This window comes from Phascolarctos cinereus, unplaced genomic scaffold (genome assembly GCF_003287225.1).
Source record: "Phascolarctos cinereus isolate Bilbo 61053 unplaced genomic scaffold, phaCin_HiC Scaffold_4;HRSCAF=312, whole genome shotgun sequence".
In the NCBI taxonomy this organism is placed as follows: Eukaryota; Metazoa; Chordata; class Mammalia; order Diprotodontia; family Phascolarctidae; genus Phascolarctos; species Phascolarctos cinereus.
Genome location: NW_027555847.1, coordinates 44,957,906 through 44,978,828, shown reverse-complemented (window position 1 = coordinate 44,978,828; position 20,923 = coordinate 44,957,906). Strand labels below are relative to the sequence as shown.

General features: G+C 38.9%; 1 protein-coding gene across 2 annotated transcripts in view; it reads right to left on the bottom strand.

The window, feature by feature from the left end:
• The window catches only part of LOC110195628 (contactin-4), a 1,139,396-nt gene that overhangs the window by 78,153 nt on the left and 1,040,320 nt on the right, over nucleotides 1-20,923 (bottom strand). For both annotated transcript variants that reach the window (XM_020968471.2, XM_020968474.2), the window contains one exon: nucleotides 12,887-13,014. In XM_020968471.2, coding sequence (XP_020824130.1) covers nucleotides 12,887-13,014 — 128 coding nt within the window. The remainder of the gene's footprint in view (nucleotides 1-12,886; nucleotides 13,015-20,923) is intronic.

Genomic DNA, 20,923 nt, shown 5'->3' with positions numbered 1-20,923 from the left:
GATTCAAGTGTAAAACTTAAAAGAAAGTCTTAGCTGTATCCCTCTCATACATTTCTCATTTCCCATACACTTTAACATTTTTGTCTCTGAATTCCCAGAGTCTAGCACAGTGCCTGGCACATAGTAGATGCTTAATAAAAACCTGTGGATTGATTGGCCATTTGAAAACCTCTATATATTGATCTTTTTTATTGAATCTCAGCTTTGACACTTGCAAGTCACATAACGTCCATGGGACACAGTTTCCTCATATGTAAAAAGAGGGGCTGAACTATGATTCCATAGGATTAATGACGAAGAACGTTGCCCAACTCTTGACAGAGAGGCAATAGATTGACTATGTAGAATGAGATGCACATTTTTAGACACGGCCAACGTGGGACTTTGTTTTGCTTGATCAGACATATTTGTTGCAAGGTTTTTCTTTCTTTTCCTTTTTCTTTCAGTGGTGGGGGTAGTGTGAGGGAGAGAAGATAAATGCTTGTTAATTGAAAAAAACTAATTAAAAATTATACAGGACAAAAAAAAATAAACCAAGGGGGCTGCAATTAGAAGGCCCTTGAGGTCCCTTCCAGCTCTGGATCTATGGTTCCATGAAATTCATATTGTCATGTAGTTTACATAGCAGTGTGTTGGTAAGTGTTTAACAACTGGCTCTCCCCCCCAAAAAAAATACAAAAACCACTTTTTAAGATTAATTTGCATTATTAATATTTTCTCTATCGCTTTCTTAAGCCTAGAGGCAATTAACAAAAAAACAAATCAAGGCCTGATTTTTAGCAATTTACAGATTATAAATTCTCACACTGAAAATTTCACAATCAGTTCTTGTGAGTTAGTTTGAGCTGGTCCCAGCACCCCAGCACCCCACCTCCAAGACAATGAAGAAGAGAACATCTAAACTTCTTTGAGTTTCTTCATGGGGCATATGCACTTAAGAGCATGCCATTTAAAAATAATACCTCCATTTTTGTACTACACTCTTCTATACACTACAGCATTGTTTTCTACTAGACATTATCACACTATTTTCATCCTTTCATTGAATGGGCCCTCATCCAAACTGATCTCATGTTTCAAAAGTAGACAGCTCCCATTTATGTAGCACTTTAAGATTTCTAAAGGGCTTTACATATACCATCTCATTTTATCATCACTATATCCTTGGGAAGTAGGTGCTATTATTATCCACAATTTATTTATGAGAAAACGGAGGCAAACAGATTAAGTGACTTGCTCAGGGTCACACAGTTAATAAATATATGAGGTAGCCTTTGAATTCAGGTCTTCTTGATTCCAGGTCCAGTATTCTAACCACTGTACCACCAGGAAAAAATAAAAGACTTTGGGGGAGAATAACCACAGTGACAAAAGAGAGAAATTTAGGAATAGATGTGACTTGTGGGGCTCAAAAAAAGAATCAGAGATAAAATAAGGGTGTTCAAATATATGATGTTTTAGCCAAAAAAATGAGGAAAATCAGGTTTTCAACTCAACATAGGGGAAGTAAAGGAGAAAGAGGCAAAGGCTATTGGAGAGTGAGAACAGTGATGGCGTACATGGAAGTCCAATGTATTTACCACTATTCAAGTTGCTCATACTTCTCCCTAGCCAACTACCCAGCCCTCCCCTTATCCATCCTACTCTTCTGGCCAAAATCTGAGCCTTCCTCATCTTTATAAAGAATTCTACTTTAGACCAGGAAGCAAACTTGGATCTTTGGGGAAGAGTGTGAAAAGTTAATAAGATAAGAGATGACCTGCTTTCCAGTTTATGGAAATCTTGAAAGCAGATGCTTCTTATCTCCTATTAATAATATATCTTGTACTTTTGTACACACTGATTATAGAATTGTCATGAGACCCTAGGAAAAAAGCACCATTTCTTCTAAATGTTCTATTCCCATAACCAGGTACCACCTCTCAGTTCTTCTAATGGATGTAGAAAATAGAAAACAATTTTAACCTTTTAGATTAAATCAGAGCCAGATGATGGAAACATTAATGAACTTGCTTTCATCTTAGTCAGACTCTCTGTTTAACCTAGAGACCACTTTCTTTTGAACATTATTTTGCTATCTGATCACCTATGACAGCCAGGGAAATTCAATCATGGGTTGGTGGTGCTGCTTCTCCAGGGAGGCCTATGCCTCTCCTGTCTCAAGCATGGAAAGTAAACTCCTTGAAAGCAAGGGATAAGTTACTCATGAATTATTCTGACACATGTCCCTCCAGTATCAGGGTTCATAAGGGCCCAAATAGTCCCATCAGAGTTTGGGTAGCAGTGTTTGCTGTCCCCTGTGGGTCTACCTCTAAAAAGCAAGGAGAAAGAAGATAAAAAATAAAAGAAAATAAAAATCCTTTTTTTTTTCTTCCAAGAGAGCATGTAAGCATAATAACTAACCTCTCTGGAAAAGCATAAATCCTCAAACCAATTTTATACAATAAACTCCAAATATTTGAAACAAAGGATAAGAGCTCTTGGCTTGACGTCCTTTTTTATTTATTTGTGCAATTATCTATTTTAAATCCATTTCAGCTTCTGAAAAATGTGACCAAGGAAAAAAATAAACAAACAAGTCTGGCTTTGGAGTTAACATTTTATGAACTAAGAAGGAGACATAAAGCATTTCCACTCTCCAGTTGGGAAATGTTCCTCAGCCAGATGACAGATGTAACCCAAAGAGACATTCAAGAGGAATGGATGGATTTTTATTTATGTTTCTCAAAAATATATAACTTTAATAATGCTGGGGAGATGTTCAAAGGCAGCACCGTAGGTAGGTCAGAGATCTATGCCTTTTAATATCTAGTTCCTCTCTACTAAGACTTTTATCACATTAATAGCTAAATCATACTGATTGTAAAACAGCTGAAATGAGGCAATTAGTAAAGCCTCTGACAGCCATGAAGAATGAAACGTGAAGTTTCCGATGCAGGCCAGATGGATATCTTCAATATACTTCTTATTATCAGCTCGTGGTAATAAGTTCAATTAAATTGTGTCAGAACTACATAAGGCCCATTCGAATTAGTGGAGAAGAAATTAATTTGTATCACAGCCTTAATGAAGCCAAAGGGTCATGTCTACACTATTTTTTGTTTATTCTGATCAGTAAATATGTATTAGGAAATGAAACTAATTTCATTCTCCTTCCCTCACCCTTACTCTCTTTTCTGTTTTTAATAGAAAAGAGTGTCATATAAGTTTTGCACAGGTTAAGAGGACACATTTCTCCTAACCTCCAACCTGCAAGAGTTTTAGATTTATACTTCACATAAAGAGACAACCAAACCACAAAATGTCCTAATTTTGCTGTAATGGAACAGGCTCCCTCAGGAGGGAGTGAGGTTCCTCTCATCTGAGGCCTTGGTACACAGCTGGTTGGTCCCTCATGGCATACCATATTGGGGAATCTTGTTCAAGCATGAGTCAATTTGGTGACTTCTACAGCTCCCCTCTTACTCTGAGGTTCTGTAAAAGAATGAACAGGCCTTGAAATGAGTCAGACTGTGTTTACAGAACTCCAGAATATCTGCAGGAAAAAGCTGAAAATAAAAACAAAAAGAGAACTGGATCAAGGGGGCAAATATTTGATATGCGTGATTACCAATGACAAACATCTGAGGATAGAAAACCATCTGATTTCTCCTTTTTTTCCTAGATGTCTGACATTTTATATTAGAACCAGAGAATAAGACGGCAAAGCTTTGATTGCTATGTAACAAAACAGTCTCCTTATGGAAGCTACCACTAGCCTGGATCAAGGGCTCTTCACTTTTGTGGTCATAGTCCTCTTTGACGATGTGTGTTTGAGCCTATGGAACCCTCCTCAGAATATCTTTTTTTGCAATGCATAAAATAAAACATAGGATTACAAAGGAAACCAATTATATACACCATGATCCAATATATATGTGTGTGTGTGTATATGTGTACATAAGTATGTGTGTGTGTGTGTGTACACACACACACACACATATATATATATGTACAAAATAGAAAGTTCATGGACCCCAGGTTAAGAACCACCCTTGCCATAAAGTCAAGTGATAATTAAAGAAGTTTCCTAGATCACCAATGAATTTATAGGGAGAGGAGCATCCAGACCTTCTATTTCAATTGCCTTCAATTTCAGTTACACAAACTATGAAGACGCCTGTGCGACAGTTTGTATTCAAGGGCTAGGCCACCCTTTCTCCGGACATTTATTAATTTTCTCCAGGAGATGAAATGGTCCTGGGACATGACTGGTTCTTGTTCCCTGACACAACTCCACCCCATCCCCCACCTCTGACAAGGGGTATGCCCAGGACCCTCTTCCTTCTTTGCTGTGACAAGGATTAGCTTTCTCTAGAAGGAGATGAAGTCAGTCTGGGACTTCATTGGTCTTAGCTTCTCTGTCACAGTTTCTCATCACCTACATGAGGACATCAAAAAGTTCCAATCACATGAAGTCTGGGCATCTCATACTTGGTGTGTGCCTGAGACCATACCCTACCCTGATGACAAACTGACCAGACACATTTTCATAAGGAGGGAAGGGCTCACTAACGCTGAAGATAAGTGCCAGTGTATCCTCGTTTCATATCATTGTCATGGTACAGCAAAGTAAATCTCCTTTTTGTTAATTATTCTATGACTTACAAGCGTCTTGTTCCATCCCAAAATTAAACATAATCTAAGAGAGTGTTGGCATTAGACCTGTCTCTTATATCCTGAAACTGACAGAAGCTAAGGTGAACCATTGCCTTCATGATCTCTATTCCAACCTTCACAGGCCTGGAGGGGCTAAATCATATCCATTCTTCTCTCAGTTCAATAACAGCATGGAAAAGAATACTGATGTGCTGACTATTCAGGGCCTTGGGTACATGACCACCTGGGAAAGAGGCCCTAAGTATTCTTTGTTGCCTTTGAGTACAGGAAGATAGAGAAATAGCATTATCTCATTGCCCTTTGAGTTTGTACTTGTAGCCATCACCAAGGCCAGCTTGGTCAACCTTATAAGATCTAACATGACCTCATATTGAAATGCTAGAGCTGTAACAGCATTACCAAGGGACCACTCATAATTAACACTTAGCACTTCTATCAACAAACTTTTCTTCCCTACCATAGATGCCTTGGGTCAAAATTCAAGTTAATCCTATTAGAAAGGCCTTTAATTATAGCCTAGAAATAATTGGTTCCAGTGGAAGAAGTCTAATTAGGTTGGAATGTATTCTGTTGTAATGACCCAATGTTAAAAGCTTTGGTTGTGGGTTAGCAGCCAAACGTCACTGTTGGTTACAGTTTTCTGATTGATCCCCAGTCAAATCAGGAGACAGTGTTGAATATTTTTGCATACAAGATGCAGGATAGTTAAAACCACTTTTGAAAGACAGTCCAATTGAGGAAAATCTATGTGACTGTGTCTAGTCTGTTATGGATGTGAATGATATATTTACCCCTTATCCTTAAATTAGAACTGAAGATGTTTGTATAATGCCTGGAGCGAATATTGTGATGGATCCTCTCTGCCGTTACAAAATGTCCTTTACTTTATTCTATGTATAAATAAACCTTGATACGGTGGTAGACTTTAGCATCACACATCACCAAGATGAGATTTGGGGACATATCTGATCATTCTTGTATGCTTTTTCTTTTTGATTTTGGGGGCTGAGAAGCAAGAATGTTTTGCCTCTAAGGCTTTCTCCTCTTGGGATATAGGAACTAGGAACATCTTTTGGAATATAGAGTCCAAGGATAAATCAGAACAATGTGGTCCTTTCCAGCATATTTATCAGGATAAAATGAATATCACAGTTATTTTTAGAGTGGGAAAAGTTACAAAAATGTTTTTATTCATTCATTCATCCAACATTTATTATTGTGAATTGTAGATTATCATCGTTTTAGGTGCTGAAGGGGCTAAAGAGAAGAATAAGCTATGGTTCCTGCCTTCAAGGAGCTTTCAGTCTAGTAAGGAAGAGATGGTGTGACAGGGGTGTGCTAGAGCCAGCTTGTACTGAGAACCATCGTTCGATTTGTAGAATGAGCATTTATACCCTGGAAATCATCAAATGTTATAAACCAGGGCTTAATATATCACTTTAGTGTTTGTTTAAAGTTAAGAAAGTTATGGGGCAAACAGGGTTAAGGGACTTGCCCAGGGTCACACAGCTAGAGCAAGGGTTTGAAGCCGGAATTGAACTCAGGAAGATGAATCTTCCTGACTCCAGGTCCAGCGTCCACTGCACCACCTTGCACCTGGCACACAGTCATGGCTTAATAAATGCTTGTCTAACTGACTTGAGTTTGACTCTTTTCAATTATATAACCATTGATTAAGCACAGAATGTTGTTACTGAATCGTTTTCAGTCATATTTGATTCTTCATGATTCCATTTGGGGTTTTCTTGGCAAAGAGATTGGAGTGGTTTGCCATTTCCTTCTCTACCTCATTTTACAGATGAAAACAACAATAACAACAACAAAAAATCAAAGACTGAGGTAAACTGGGTTAAGTTCCTTGCTCAGGGATATACCCCTAGAGTCCACATTTGAACTCAGGAAGATTCATCTTCTTGACTCTAGGCCAATTACTTTGTGCACGATGGCGCCACCTAGCTTCCTACTGTTTTAACTCTGTTCTACCTATATGCCTTGGGGCAACTCACTCAATTTATATAGTGTGCATTTCTTCATCTATAAAATGAGGAGCCTGGACTAAGTGATCTCGGAGATTTCTTCTAGCTTTGAACTTATGAACCTATGTATCATTCGCCTAAGTAGGACATGAAACTTCTAGAATAGTTTCTATCTTTGTTATATGCCAGCGCTTACTTTCTATGTCTCTCTCTCTCTATATATATATAAAATTATTATTATATTCTGGCATATTACTTTGCATACAGTAGGCACTTCATTGCTGAATGAATGAATGAATGGTTTCTGAACCATGTCATGTACAGACACTGCAAGGTGTTGTTCTCTGCGCCTACTATTGAAGCCACCTGCCACATGAAATCTGGACTGCAAAGACTTTGGGTGTCATGCAAGATCTGGCACATTTAGCCCTTGGCCTAATGAAAAAGAGAGGAGGAAAAAAAGGAATTAATATTTATACCTTACATGTAAATGCAGCCTGTGCTCTACATCATTCTTAATAATGTCTACCAGATCCTTCTCTCTGTAGATGGAATACTTCTTTGTTTAAAGGTCAGATGTTATGCTCCAAGTTTGAATTTAGGTCCTTAACTTGAGAATCATCTTCAATTAAAATTAACCAGAAAACCAATCCTAAAATATATTATAATTGACTTGTGGGGGAGAAAAAAATCCAGCAGATTTCAGAAATTTGGATGATGGTATGATAATAAAGAGCCCCATGGGCACCTGTCAAAATTCTGTATTTTTGGAAGCCTGCTCATGCATAATTTGAATATTTATTCATCTTCTGGTTGCTTGCCAGAGATTTATTTTAAACCCCTTGAATCTGGTGTAATGGATTTTAGCCCCTCCTTTTCCCCTCCTTACTGACATTGTGCTTGACACTGTCTGCATTCTCTCCCTGAAAACACGAATAAAAAAGACTGGGATTTAAAAAGTACTGTTAATGAAGCAATGAAAAAAGGTTAGAAGAAGTGTCTCTGATGTCTGACCTTCATGGTTTTTTTAATCAATGACATATGATGAGATCAAAATGCATACAAGTATATCTTAAGGTCAGAGAACACCTCAGCTGATAAATTAGTCCCTTTGTAGCCCACAAAATTGAATTAAAATGTAGTATTCGGCCATATTTCAGCCTAAATGATTACTTTTGTATTAAAGGTGCAGAAACCCAAGCTCTTCAGTGCAGGATGCAGTAATCTGCCCAGTTCATTTCGAGTTCAGAGTGGTTTTTGGTGCTTTTCTACTTTTTATGGGCTAGTTTTTGAGATTGTGTTTTTTCGTTTACTGTTAATGTCCTCATCTCTGACTTAGAGGAATGCTCACCACTCAGTGCTCACATGTAATTCCCATTAATGCTAATGGGAGTTATAACTGTACATCAAGAGATAAATGTCATCTCAAATCTCTTCTGACCTTACCCAAAGTAACAGAATTATTAACTTGTGTGAACACACTGATCGGGTAAAAACACCTTTCTCTTTTTCTTCCTTGGAATAACAAAATAAGAAGGAACTGTTTTCCATGAAAATGGGACTTTACTTCAGCACCCTGAGTCAAATGCCAAATGAATCATATGTTCTGAGATTTAAATTTAGCCTTATCATTGGGTCTTTCTACACAGGCTCACACTCAAACGTTTCTTATCTCCCTTCTTGCCCTCACCCTTCTATCCTAAGTTTCTAAAGTGCCCAGTAAATTTTGGGCACTGAAGTAATAATAGTTACTGCCCCAGTGCCCTAGACAACCTTCTAAGCTTATAAGGGACAGATGAATTTCTATCTGTATCACTGAAGGGAATTTCCACACCAGGACATACTGACAAATTCACAGGTCTGCCCCCCTTCCCCTTCTACCATACATCTGACATTTACATACTATTTTAAAGTTTGCACAAGTAATTTACACACATTTTCTCATTTGAGACTCTCAATGACTCAATAACCTGGTAAAGTAGATATTACAGAAATTATTATTCTTTTTCTACATCTAGAGAAACTGGGGCTTAGAGAAATTAAATGACTTGACTATGATCACACAGCTATTAAGAGTCAGAGGTAGGATCTGAACCCAGGTCTTCCTGGTGCACACTATACTGCCTTCACTAGTACTTATTCAATTCCCCCTTACATTCCTAGTGCTAGCCATACTCTCATTTTTCTCAGGCAAACACATTTAACTTACGGCTAACGTGGGAGTGTTAATTTTCATAATCAAGTTATATGTGACTGGGCATTACTAAAAAGCCTTAAAACCAAAACTAAATAAGATTTTATTTTAGGAGGAAAGAAATTAAAGGCTCTAATATTATGAGAGGCAAGGCCTATGTATATAAAGACATATATAAATTCATATACAGATATACACAGGTAACATATATTTGGGTACATGTATTTGTAAGCCTGTACCAAGCATATCATGATTCAGAATTATGTGTTATAGTGTACATTTAAAGGAGGCTGTAGCAGAAGTGAAGTCTGTGATGGCGTCTTGAGGCCATGCCATCTGGAAAATTACCTCAGGGTCCTGCCCAGGGTTTCCAAAGAGAAATGATACATAAATAACCAGCCGCTACTTGCTCCCTGGAGGAAAACCTTTCCTGCATTTTATAATATTTAATTGGTCTGTGTGTGCAGCTTACATATTTATGATTTTAGAAACTGTCACAACTTTTACCTATTACTTAGTGGCAGGGCCCTCTTTGTTAAACAAGAGGTTTGATCAGTTTTAAAGCCAATGTAATTTAGATTGTAACACTCTTAACATGCCTTACAAAGTTTCCAGATACTGAAAACAGTAATGTACAAACTAAAATGATCCCAAAGCTGGGCATCGCTCCTTGCCCATTAGCATCTTGGCAACTAGAAATGACTGTTGTGTTGGATGTACCTTTTGCTGAAATTATTTGTTGCATGCCTTTTCTCTACTTTATTACTAACGTGTCCTACCTAGGTTGAAGATGTTCTAATTCCTTTCAAGGTTATTAGCGTTTTGTTCCCTGAGAAGGCCTGGAGTTGAGATGCCATATGACTTCTGGGATGGGGGCTTTTTGCGCGAAGTGGTTTTTGCAGCAATAAGCTGTCATGTGAAGGACTGCTCATTCCTGGCCTGTTTATTGATACCAAACAGAGCACCTGTTCAAGTGACGAGCATGGCAGACGATAGGCATTGTAACTCCACCTTCAAATATTACCGGCAAGTAATTGAAAACCACTCCTGCTCTGTAAACTGAATAGAGCCATGGTTACAATGGCAACTTTGGGGCATATTAAAGCATTGGATGTCAGTTCATCTGTTGCCTGGGACTGTTATGTTTAATGGCCCTGCTTCTGTCTTGAAGGAAATTAAAGTAGGTCCTTGTTGATGTGCTCTCCCTTTTGATATAAGTTCGCTCTGAGGAAGAGGGAATCTTTGAGACATAGTTATCAAGGGTAAGATCTTGCTAACCCTGGGGCATACATTCATCATAGCTGAACCTGTAGGTGTAAATGTATCTAAAACACAGACCAATCAATCTATTAACTAATCGAGAAGCATGTATTAGTTACTATGCACCCAGCAAGTCACTTAATCCTGTTTGCCTCAGTTTCTTCACCCTAGTTCCATTTAATAACCAATAGTTGGAACAGTTTTTTCACAGAAATATTTACTTTAACAGTACAATCTCACAAATATATAAGTGTGCCTAGTACCGCTGGATGAAGCCAGTGGTTGCTTCTGCATGTGGGCCTGTGAGATTGATGTGCAATTTATATACACAATCCTTCTACTAGTAGAAAATGAACTGGTCAGTTTCTTGATATATACCAGTTCTTTATGTTCAGATCACCGCTCTTAGGTCCTCTGACTGTCCTGGGCAACAATATGGATGCGATAGACTCGTTCCAATTCTTTTCTTTACCTATGCCTTCCTATATTCTACTTTTCTCATTCTGCTTGCAGACATGAACAGTCAATCAAACTTATGACTAGGAGATCTTTTCTAGGAATAAGCATTTGAGCTTTGTCATAAAGAAACATATAAGTTGTAATTCCAAGGGCAAGGCTTCAGGACACATCATTCTTGCTCAGATCCCCTCTTAGATGTATTGTGTGTCCTGGCTTCCAAATAATGCAGGATCTAACACTGGACTACATCAGACCCCCAGGAAAACAAAGACACATCATACCTGGGAAGTCCAATAGCTCAGAACCACATATACTACCTACCACCAGGGAAGCTGGGGGTTAGGGGAAAACCCTGAATCACCAGATCCAGGCAGGCCTCTTGTAAGTTTCCACAAGGTGTCCCCTACCCTACTGTTATACATCTATCTCACTTCTGACCAGGAGACATCAGTCCTGAAATCAGTGTGAAACTAGCACCAATGTTTGCTTCTGCTCAGCACAACTCCAAATGTTCATCTCTTCTGTGTGGTTCCAGATGAGCTCCTTTCTCCCTGTGCTCATTGTTAAAAATAGGACCCGAAGACCTAAGATTCACAAGTTACCTCAGCACCCCTTCCTCAGTAAAGATGAAAGCATTTTATGAATTTGTGGGATTAAAAGTGCTTTGCCAGCATCTATAGTCTTATGAGACTAAGATGTCACATACCCTCTATAGAAAGATTTAGTGTCCCAAACAAAGGCTCATCTCCCTGTAAGATCTTCAGTGGGAACCAGATTAAAATATAAGTGGGAAATGTTTAACAAAATAAATAAAAATACAACAGAGATAATGCTAATTTGCCATTTTCTAAGGCAATATCTAAGAAATATCCATTTCTATTTTGATTTGACGAAGATGATCTCATTTTATCGCACCACTGATGTGATCAGGGTACTACTCTGATCAACCCTCAATATACAGATTTGGAAACTGAATTCCCCCAGAGATTAAGTTGCCCAAAGCTACACAGATCGTTAAGGAGCAGAGCTAGAATTTGAACTTGAGTCCCAAATTAAGCAATATTTGTTCCTGCTCTTTGTGTCTCGTGCTCGTAGTGATTGCTGAGTATTGTTGCTCAGAACTTTCTAGACTTCTGGGACATCTGGCCTTTGATTCTCTAAAGAAAACACAATTCTGTGACTTTGCTGTTGTGGAAATAATCAAGACAATTTGTGATGACACAAACTACTACAACAATAGCGATGTTGTTATGACTCACCATCCCGCTTCTAATGCCTCCCCCTTTCAGATTACCTTCCATTAATTTATTTTGTACATATCTTCTATATACTCAGTTATTCATGTATTATCTCTCTCTTTGGAAGGAGGAACAGAGATTCTTTTTTTCCTTTTTTTTTTTTTTTTGGTATCCCCAGATCTTTGCACAGTGCCTGACACACAGTAAGTGCTTAATAAATATTTGCTGATTGACTGACTGACAGTTGCCGTGAGGAAATACCTTTAAACCTTAGAGTGCTATATAAATGTGAATGGCTATTATACCAAGCTGTAAGGAATATGAGTGGGGATAACATTTTCACAAACATTTCCATTCCATTTCCATAAACTTTAGGGTAAAATTGTGAGGGCCCATTGACTAACTGAAGCAGAGCACAGGGGGGGATTGAAAATTTTATTAGCATAATAATCTGTATCTTTAACTTAGCATAATCAGAGTGGTTATTTTTTAAAAATATAAATTCCACAGCTTAAAACAAGTACGTTGAATATAATATTCAAATTTTATGTTTTCAATTTGTTAGTAGAGTCTATTCCTAGACACGAACTTCAGTTCCATAGAGAATAGTAAGACATTTAATTAAAGGATAGAAGATAACATTAGTTACAATACTATGAACTATACCGTATGGCTTAAAATTCTACTGGATGATTTCAGAATAAGATAATATCTCGATCATACTTGGAACGAGCATTGCTCCAAGAATTATCAATCATGCCATGTTTTCTGTGATGGGTTAATTTACCACCATGGTGGCATCCATAGGCTGTAATATAAATTGCAGAATTTCTTCACCTTATAAGAAATGTCTCTTAACTGGGTCTCAGATGAGCCCATCATGTCTCTGACACTTACTAGCGGTGTGACCATAGGCAGGTCACTTAATCTGTCTTAGCCACAGGCAACTCACTTAGGCTCTACATCATAGACTGCTTATAGTCTGTGTCACTGGAGGGAGTTTCCACACCAGGAGTTCTCTCATGCGGAAAATCACAGTACTTGACATGATGAAATACTATACATTCGTAGAAATAAAGCATTTAAAGTTTAGCCATTACCTTTTACCACCAAGTTTCCAGTACTGCTAGCTGTTCCAAAATGATTAGTTGCGATACAAGTGTAACTGCCAGCATCAGATTTTGTCACATTCATGATTCTAAGGCTTCCATCTTCAGAAAAAGTAATTCTGAAAACGAACAACAAAAAAAGATAAAATCAGTAATGGTATGCTAACTACCCAAGTGGAAATGTGACTTTTCAAATTGTAAATTTTTGTTTGGTTGTTGTAGTCATGGAATTAATCATCTAATACCCAGCCTACTAGTGAAACCTGCTCATACTACCTCAGTTGGTCCAAGAATCACAGAATTACAGAATAGAAAGGTACATCAAAGGCTACCTAGTCTAACCCATACTTAAAGAACACACCACTATTCAGTGTTTCTGACTAACGATACAATACTGGCCATTTTATGAGTAGCTAATGTTCTCCCCTCCTAAAATTATCATTTACTTACCTATCTGTATACTTCTTGTATCCACCCAGTAGAATGTGGGGACTATTTCATTCTTGACTTTGTATGCAAAGTATCTAATACAGTATCATATATATATAAAGTTATCCCCCCCATTAATCCATTAGTATGAATAATGAATTATCTGAAATGTTGCTTGTATTCTAGTTTGCACTATTTGAAGCTATAATTATGTAAAATACGGTCATTGGTTCCAGCCCAATGGAAATATGCGGTGTGAATTCAAATAATATGACCACTTCAAGGGGATTCATTATTTACACTAATGGAAACTTAGCTGTGAAGGGCTCTTAATGGCCTTTGAGCTAAACTGAAATAGTACCCTGCTTTTGTTTGAGACCTCTGCCTTTTGTGAGGGAATACCTTCTTTGTCCCATGATAACTCTTAGGTAGTCCTAATTTTAAGGGAGTTCCCCTCCCCTTCCCCTTCCATCAAGCCTAAGTTTGCTTTTCCCCAACATATATTCATTTCCCGTAGTTCTTCCTCCAAGTAGAGCCCTCTCTGTGTCTAACTTTCCTCATCTCTAAAATGAGGGGTTTAATCTTGATGACCTTAAACAAACCTTTCAGCTCTGAAACTGTGATCCTAAGTTTAATTTCTGTCCCCTAAGACAACCTTTCAAATATGTCAGGACAGGTATTATATCCTTCTGGAGACTTCTTTTTCTAGAAAAATCTATTTCCTTTAGCTGGTCCTCATGTGGTGTGAGTATAACATCCTTCTACATTGTGGCTCCTTTTCCCACCCCCAGATAATGTGTAGTTTATACTAATACTTGGCACTCAGGACTGAGCACAATACTACAGGTGTGATGTGGACAAGAGGGGACAGAAAGACTGTCACAGCTATTTCTAGACTCCATGCCTCTACTGCTTTACTACTGCATGTTTTTGAGGGGCTGACATCTTATACTAATGACAGATTGAGGAGCCCTTGCAATAATGGACTCAGTTTCTTGCTAGGACCATGCTTGAAGATGTCCAATTTGGTAGAACCCATCACGGCTTATTCCCAACTGCCAAAGTTTGTAATAGCCTGTGGTCATGTCCATGCCCATAACCATATTCACACTGTAATGATGGATTGGATAGATAACAATCACATTGAATGGGAAGGGTGGACTATACTAAAGGAGAGAATACACCACCTTGAGGGGACAGCAGAACTCTTAAAGTATATAAATCTTATCCTTTGCCTGGAGTTTTTTTCTATGCTGGACACGAGTTATTATTATTAGCATTCAGTTAGTGCCTTAAAAAGTGAGGCAAAATTAAATCATATATAGACATTTTAAATAAAGACATAGGTCTTCAGAGGCTGTTTTTACTTGCTTGTTGTTATCATTCCTAGGGTTGTTATAACCACAGTAATACATTCAGTAGAAGCTACCACCCTAAGGAAAGGGACTTGCTCCCTTTTGTATGCTCAGCAACTAGCACAATACCTGACTTATAGGAGGCATTTCACAAATGCGTGTTGCCTGATTAATCAATGTTGACAGATTTCAGGTGACTTACAAGAGGCAGCCTGGATGTAGGAAAAGCAGTGGGTCTAGGGTCCGAGAATATGGCTCTGGGTCTTGGTTACTATCTTTATTGACTTTGAGATCCCAGATCAACCACCTAACAATTCTGAACCTCAGTTTTCTCATGTACAAAATGAAGGTTTGGGATCAAGCAATTTATAAGAGCCCATATGGGCCCAGATCCTATGTTCTAATCTATATTTACATTCATGGCACATGTGAATCAAGGGTTGTCGATTTTGAGGTGGAAGACAACTTATATATAACAAGGACTTAGGTTCCCTCATAAGGAAATTGAGGAATAAAAAGACCTATTTCACAAGGTTGTTGTGTGGATTGAATGAGATAATATATGTAAAGTGCTTTTTGTGAAATTTTCAGAGTGAGCATTTACAATTCAGAAATTGGTAAATGTTTTGTATCAGGGATCGATTTACTGTTTTGTTGACTGTCCAGCCTTAGAAAAGTAAGGCAAATGTTAAATATGAAGATTAAACTTAAATTGTACCCTGCATACAATTTTATTTTTAGAGAGCCAGTTGTTAAACATTTATCAGAACATCAACGGGTTATTATTATAGCACCTACCCTACGTAGTTGTGAGCATCAGACGAAATAACATGTAAATAACTTTGATAACCTTAAAGGGCTAGGTAAACATTAGATAGGGCATTGATGTACAGTGGATAAAGCATTGGGCCTGGAGTCAGGAAGACCTGAGTTCAAATCCAGCCTCAGACACTTACTAGCTGGGTGACCCTGGGCAAGTCACTTAACCCTGTTCGCCTCAGTTTCCTGATCTGTAAAATGAGCTGGAGAAGGAAATGGCAAATCACTCTAGTATCTCTGCCAAGAAAATTCCAAATGGGGTCATGAAGAGTCGTACACAACTGAACAACAACAACAACAATGTTAGCTATCTATTCCAACCTTCTCATTTCACAGATGAGAAAACTGAGGTCAGAAGCAGTTTAGCAACTTGCTTAAAGTCACTTAGGAAGTGGCACAGCCAGAATTCAAGTTAGATTTCCCCTTATTCCAATGTATCAGCTTTCTACTCTACTCATCCTAGATTAGGTAACTTTATTTTCCTTGTAGCTCAAGGTCAGGAAATTGTATTGGAGCACTTCAAGAATCCATCATTTGGTCTTGTAGAGAGTTTCTCAACTTGCAGAGATTACTACCACCTATGACTTTAATGCCTCATATCTGAGAGTGGTTGTAGTTATAAATTTTATCACCCTGTGGCATCAGCCTCTTCAGACTTCACGAGGCTGACCTTCTGGTGACTGACATCCAACCTGACACCATGAGCATGCTCAAAGCCTTCCCAGTTTCATAGGGCTTGCCATGATTTGGACTCCAATAAGGCACAACCTTCAGGACTCCATGGCCATCTTCTTGCCTTGATGATGTACTGAAATGAATCTTTAATGCAGGCTGAAAGAGCTTCTAGTAATAGCATCCTCTCTGCGTGTGTGTCTGTGTGTGTGTGTGTGTGTAGGTTTATTCCCTATTAAGCAAAGAGAAGGCCTATTTTTGATCACTGAGGTTCTTAAAAACCACTAATTAGGCATAAAAAAATCTCTTGATTGACCATTTTAAGCATTTCCATTGAAAGTGTTCATTCTAGATGAGAAGTTCAAATTAAATGAGGCATTATTAAGCACATTTTTGTTCTGAAATATGTCAGCCAATACATTTTGATGGGCTGCAAGAACCAAGGTTAAAAGAACTTAAAATACTCCGCAACTTGGTGAGATTTCAAAGGAGTAGAAAATGTTGACTGTATATCAGTTTCTACAGTCAGAGTTAGAATGTTTCTGTCTTGCAAGATGGGCCAAGTTTCGTGATGTCAGTCTCCTAGAAAGAGCTTCCAAGTGGTCTTTGGGGAGTCTTCTTTTGCTGGTTTACATCACTTTGGGGATGATGGGACAGTAACAGGTCAAGGAGAACGACCCGAGTTCACTTACTGAAGGCAACAAGGTTCAATCCAGCTTGGAAATGGAATTATTACCTGGCCACAGGCAAGTAACTTCTTTGAGCCTCAGTTTCCTCATTTGTAAAACATGTGGAGACTGAGCCCTTTTACCATCCAAAATAGAGTGATAAAGTAAATGGGCTTTACTATTGAAAGTTGTACACCATAATGAGAGGAATATGAACTAGGCAGTTGGAGAACACTGACATGGCTTTCTTAGGTTACCTTTTGTCTTGGCTCAAATTCATTTCTAGATAAGCCAGTTAATACATAGAATAAAGTTATTTGTAACAAGAAACTTGGATCTGTGCCCCAGAAACAGGAGTCAAAAGGACCTAACTGTGGTTTTCTGGGGATATTCTGCCCAACTTTTGCTAGTTTGAGTGTGGTGGCTAATACTGAAGAGTTGTCCTCCTGTCTTGGTAATCACCATATGCTGAGAGAAGACTGTTCTAACAGAGATTTTGCCACTTCTCCCCTCTGCCTTTTCTCTTCCTTTTTCTCCTTCTCCTCCTCCTGGGGTATTTGTAAGGAGTGGAACTGATAGACCATAGGAGTTATGATATGTTAAGGTTCTGCGTTAAGACCAGCAACTACTGGAGTTCAGACCAAATTACAGCTTGAAGCAGCGTCTCTGTCTTCCTGGAAAAAGTATAGGCAATTTTTATAGGTCATTGTGTACACAGTTAGGCCAATCTTCCATTTAGTTTTTTTGTTTGTTTGGCTAAGGCAACTGGGGTTAAGTGACTTGCCCAAAGTCACACAGCTAGTATGTATTATGTGTCTGAGGTCAGATGTGAACTCAGATCCTCCTGACTCCAGGTCCCTGCTCTATCCACTGCTTACCACCTAGCTGCCCCAACTCCATCTAGTTCTTAACAAACCCTTTAAAGACTAATCATCCTCCTGAGCTATTTTTTTTCCTTTTAAATATATTATGTGATTATTTCTATTACTTGCACATTAACTTATGAATCTCTGAACTCAGAATTTCCCCCAGAACAAGAGGTGGAGAAGGCTGGTCTGATGTGATATTGAATTCACTGCTATGGAGAGAAGATGCCAAGTCCAAACATTCTGGTGCTTTATAGCCACAGAATCAGGAAGCAACAGGAAGTGTTAAACTTCCAAGTGCCAGGTGTTCTAAGGCAGAGGATGAACAGAGGCAACCTTGGCTGACAAGTGCAACCTTTTGGTGTTAAACAGTGGTCAGAGGGGTTGAGGACAGCACCTGATTGACAGCATCTGGTCCTTATTATTAAGTAGGGCAACAGTCCATTCCCTCCCCAACTGCCTCGTGGTTATATCTACTGAAATCCTTTCAGGGTTAGTGACTATAATCTCCCTCATTACCTCATTCCCTCTGTCTCATCACCTGGATAGCTAGGGTGGAACGTTCACAAACGATTATGTTTTGCAAGGGAAGGATTGTGACATAGATGTATATGCTATAAAAACCATTTTATGTAACACTTGCCTTTAAGCAGTATTTCTAAATTGGAATCTATGACCGTATCTGATGATTTTCTCATCATGGGATATTATTAGAAGGACCCCAATCAAGACCCTTACCTTTGAGTGACTGAAGATCTAAGTGAATCAGGTCATAGATTGAACAATCTCATGGTAAAACTCATGCCCAGCCCACAGCCCAAGGCTTCCCAAGTGGGATATTGTGAGAAAAGCTGAGGCATGAGAAGTTTGAAAAAGGGACTGAGTCACCACGACTCCAGATTTAGCCACCGTGTCTCAGCTGCCTCCTGATTCTACCCCTGAGGGTCCCTTCTCCAAAGAAAAGACAAAGAAAGACAACATATGGCGAGTTCTAGGAAGAACTCCATTTTGGGGAAGAGCCATAAAACAGACCTTCCTGATTCCCTGGACTTAGTCATCATGCTCCAGTGTGGGTACCTCTTTTCTTGATCTCCTTCCTCCCTCTTTACTGCCCCTCCCCTATTAGAATATAAGTTCCTTGAGGGCAGGGCTTGTATTTGTATCCCCAACACAATGAGCACAATTCCTGGTATACAATAAGGCCTTAATAAATACTCATTGACTGACAGAGAGATTGGGAGAATGGTGTCCTGCCAAGCTAGAGCTTGTGTTCTTCCTCTCCTGCTATCTGGATAGGGGTAGGCAATTCAGGATACGTATTCCCTCTAGGGAAAATCCTTTATCTTTCTCATTTTAGCAATGTGAAAGGGGACAGGCATTCAAATTATATGAATGTATTTGGAAAAAAAAAATGTTAGGGATTGAAAAACGGTAGGCTTCCGGAATGAATCCCAAGCCCTAGGTACAGTCTGCTTTGGAGAGGCCACACTGCCTCAGGGGAGACCATCAGGATCTCTACAAGTTCTGCTGGGTACCAAGAGATGGGGCCCATCCACCAGCAAGTTCTGGAGCGAGTAAGAGGGAAAGCATTGGGATCTATACCTCGATAGCTCTGCATGAAGTGGCTGTGAAGGAAACTGAACATTGGGGTTTGGACCTGCCTGAAAATATTTGAGAGTTTAACAGGCTGATTGACACATTATACAATATATGTAACCAATCAATGAATCCTCCAGCCAGTGATTTAACATTGGAGGAGCCAAGAGGGTGGAGGCAGGAGCCAAGACCTGAACAGGTAAATCCATTTGTCAAATTCTTAGACTAGCCTCATCACCTACAAAGGGGGCAGAACTTAGTACTAAGCAGGGCCAGAAACTGGTCAACAGTCCTCTCTGGGACTCTGTCCCGAGAGCATTCTTGTCTTTAATCTTCTGAGTAGTGAAGAATCTCTATTTATGATGTTCAACTAAAATCTTTCACATATCATTTTAAGCCCATGTCCTCTGGTTGTCATTTGCTAGCATCTTCATAATAACTCTTCGCTGAAAACAGTAGTTGTCAACCTTTAACCTTCTAGTCTGATTTCTGCTACTATTTCTGATCATCATATCAATAATAAATAAATAAATAAATAAGCAAGCCACATTAAGAGATAGATATGTTTTTCATGTATACAACACATACACACACACACACAAATTGTTCAGTAAACATTGATTATTTTCCAGAGAGCAGGTGTACTGACAAAACTAGTCATATCAAATCCTGATTACCACAATGATCATTCTCAGCTTTCCAACATTTTACACAACTTGGCAAAAATAGTTTTCAAAGAGTTAATCATATTCCTATTTACAAAATAATGGACTACAATTTGTAATGTTGCCAACTGAGACCTAGGAAATGAGGTGGCACTTGTGTTCAGTTTCCTTCCTCCAGAGAAGTATGCTGAACACTTTGGGAAGTGATTTGTCTCCTTCAGACCATGAAGGACCTGGTAGTAACTTGCCTCTTCAGTGTACCAGATGGTACTTCTGTAGGTGTAAAAATAAATGAATAAATAAACCATCAAGTGCTTAACCCAGGGCGGGGACAGTCCTGTGCAAAATTAAGAGGTGGAGATTTTTGGTGTCATCTCCTCACTTTATATTTCTGGCCCTGGAAGTAACCTGCACAACACAACCATAATACCTCTTGGCCTTTGGAGTCCCAAATTAGGTTGCTCCACCCTGATTTTCTGTCACCAGGGACCTCCACATATTCCCTCTTTTTCCCTCTACCAGTGTTTGTCTGTCCCATTCCTTGTCAGGGGGACAAGCTAATTTGGAGACCTGATCCACACCAAGAAGACATAATCATAGACCATATTCTGCTACCCTCCTCTTGTATAAAGCTTTAACCAAGAAGAATGAATTGCTAATAGTGAGACCAGGCACTGACGAAGGCCAGCCCATTTACCTGTTTATAGGTTTTACCCCTAAAATCATGCCATGGAAACACAAGATCTATCCTGACCCTGTAGGTGTTACTCCATGTGAGGTTATATGAGGATGAGGGAAGATCTCATATTTGTTCATGAACAAAGCAATGCAACATTTCGTTTCTCCATTAATGTGCATTCAAGGTCAAGCAAGCCTAGAAGCGAGTATGGCCCTGTGTGGATCCACTGCTCATAAGAGAGAAGGAGTAAAAAAAAGAATGAAAGAATCTTTATGGGTG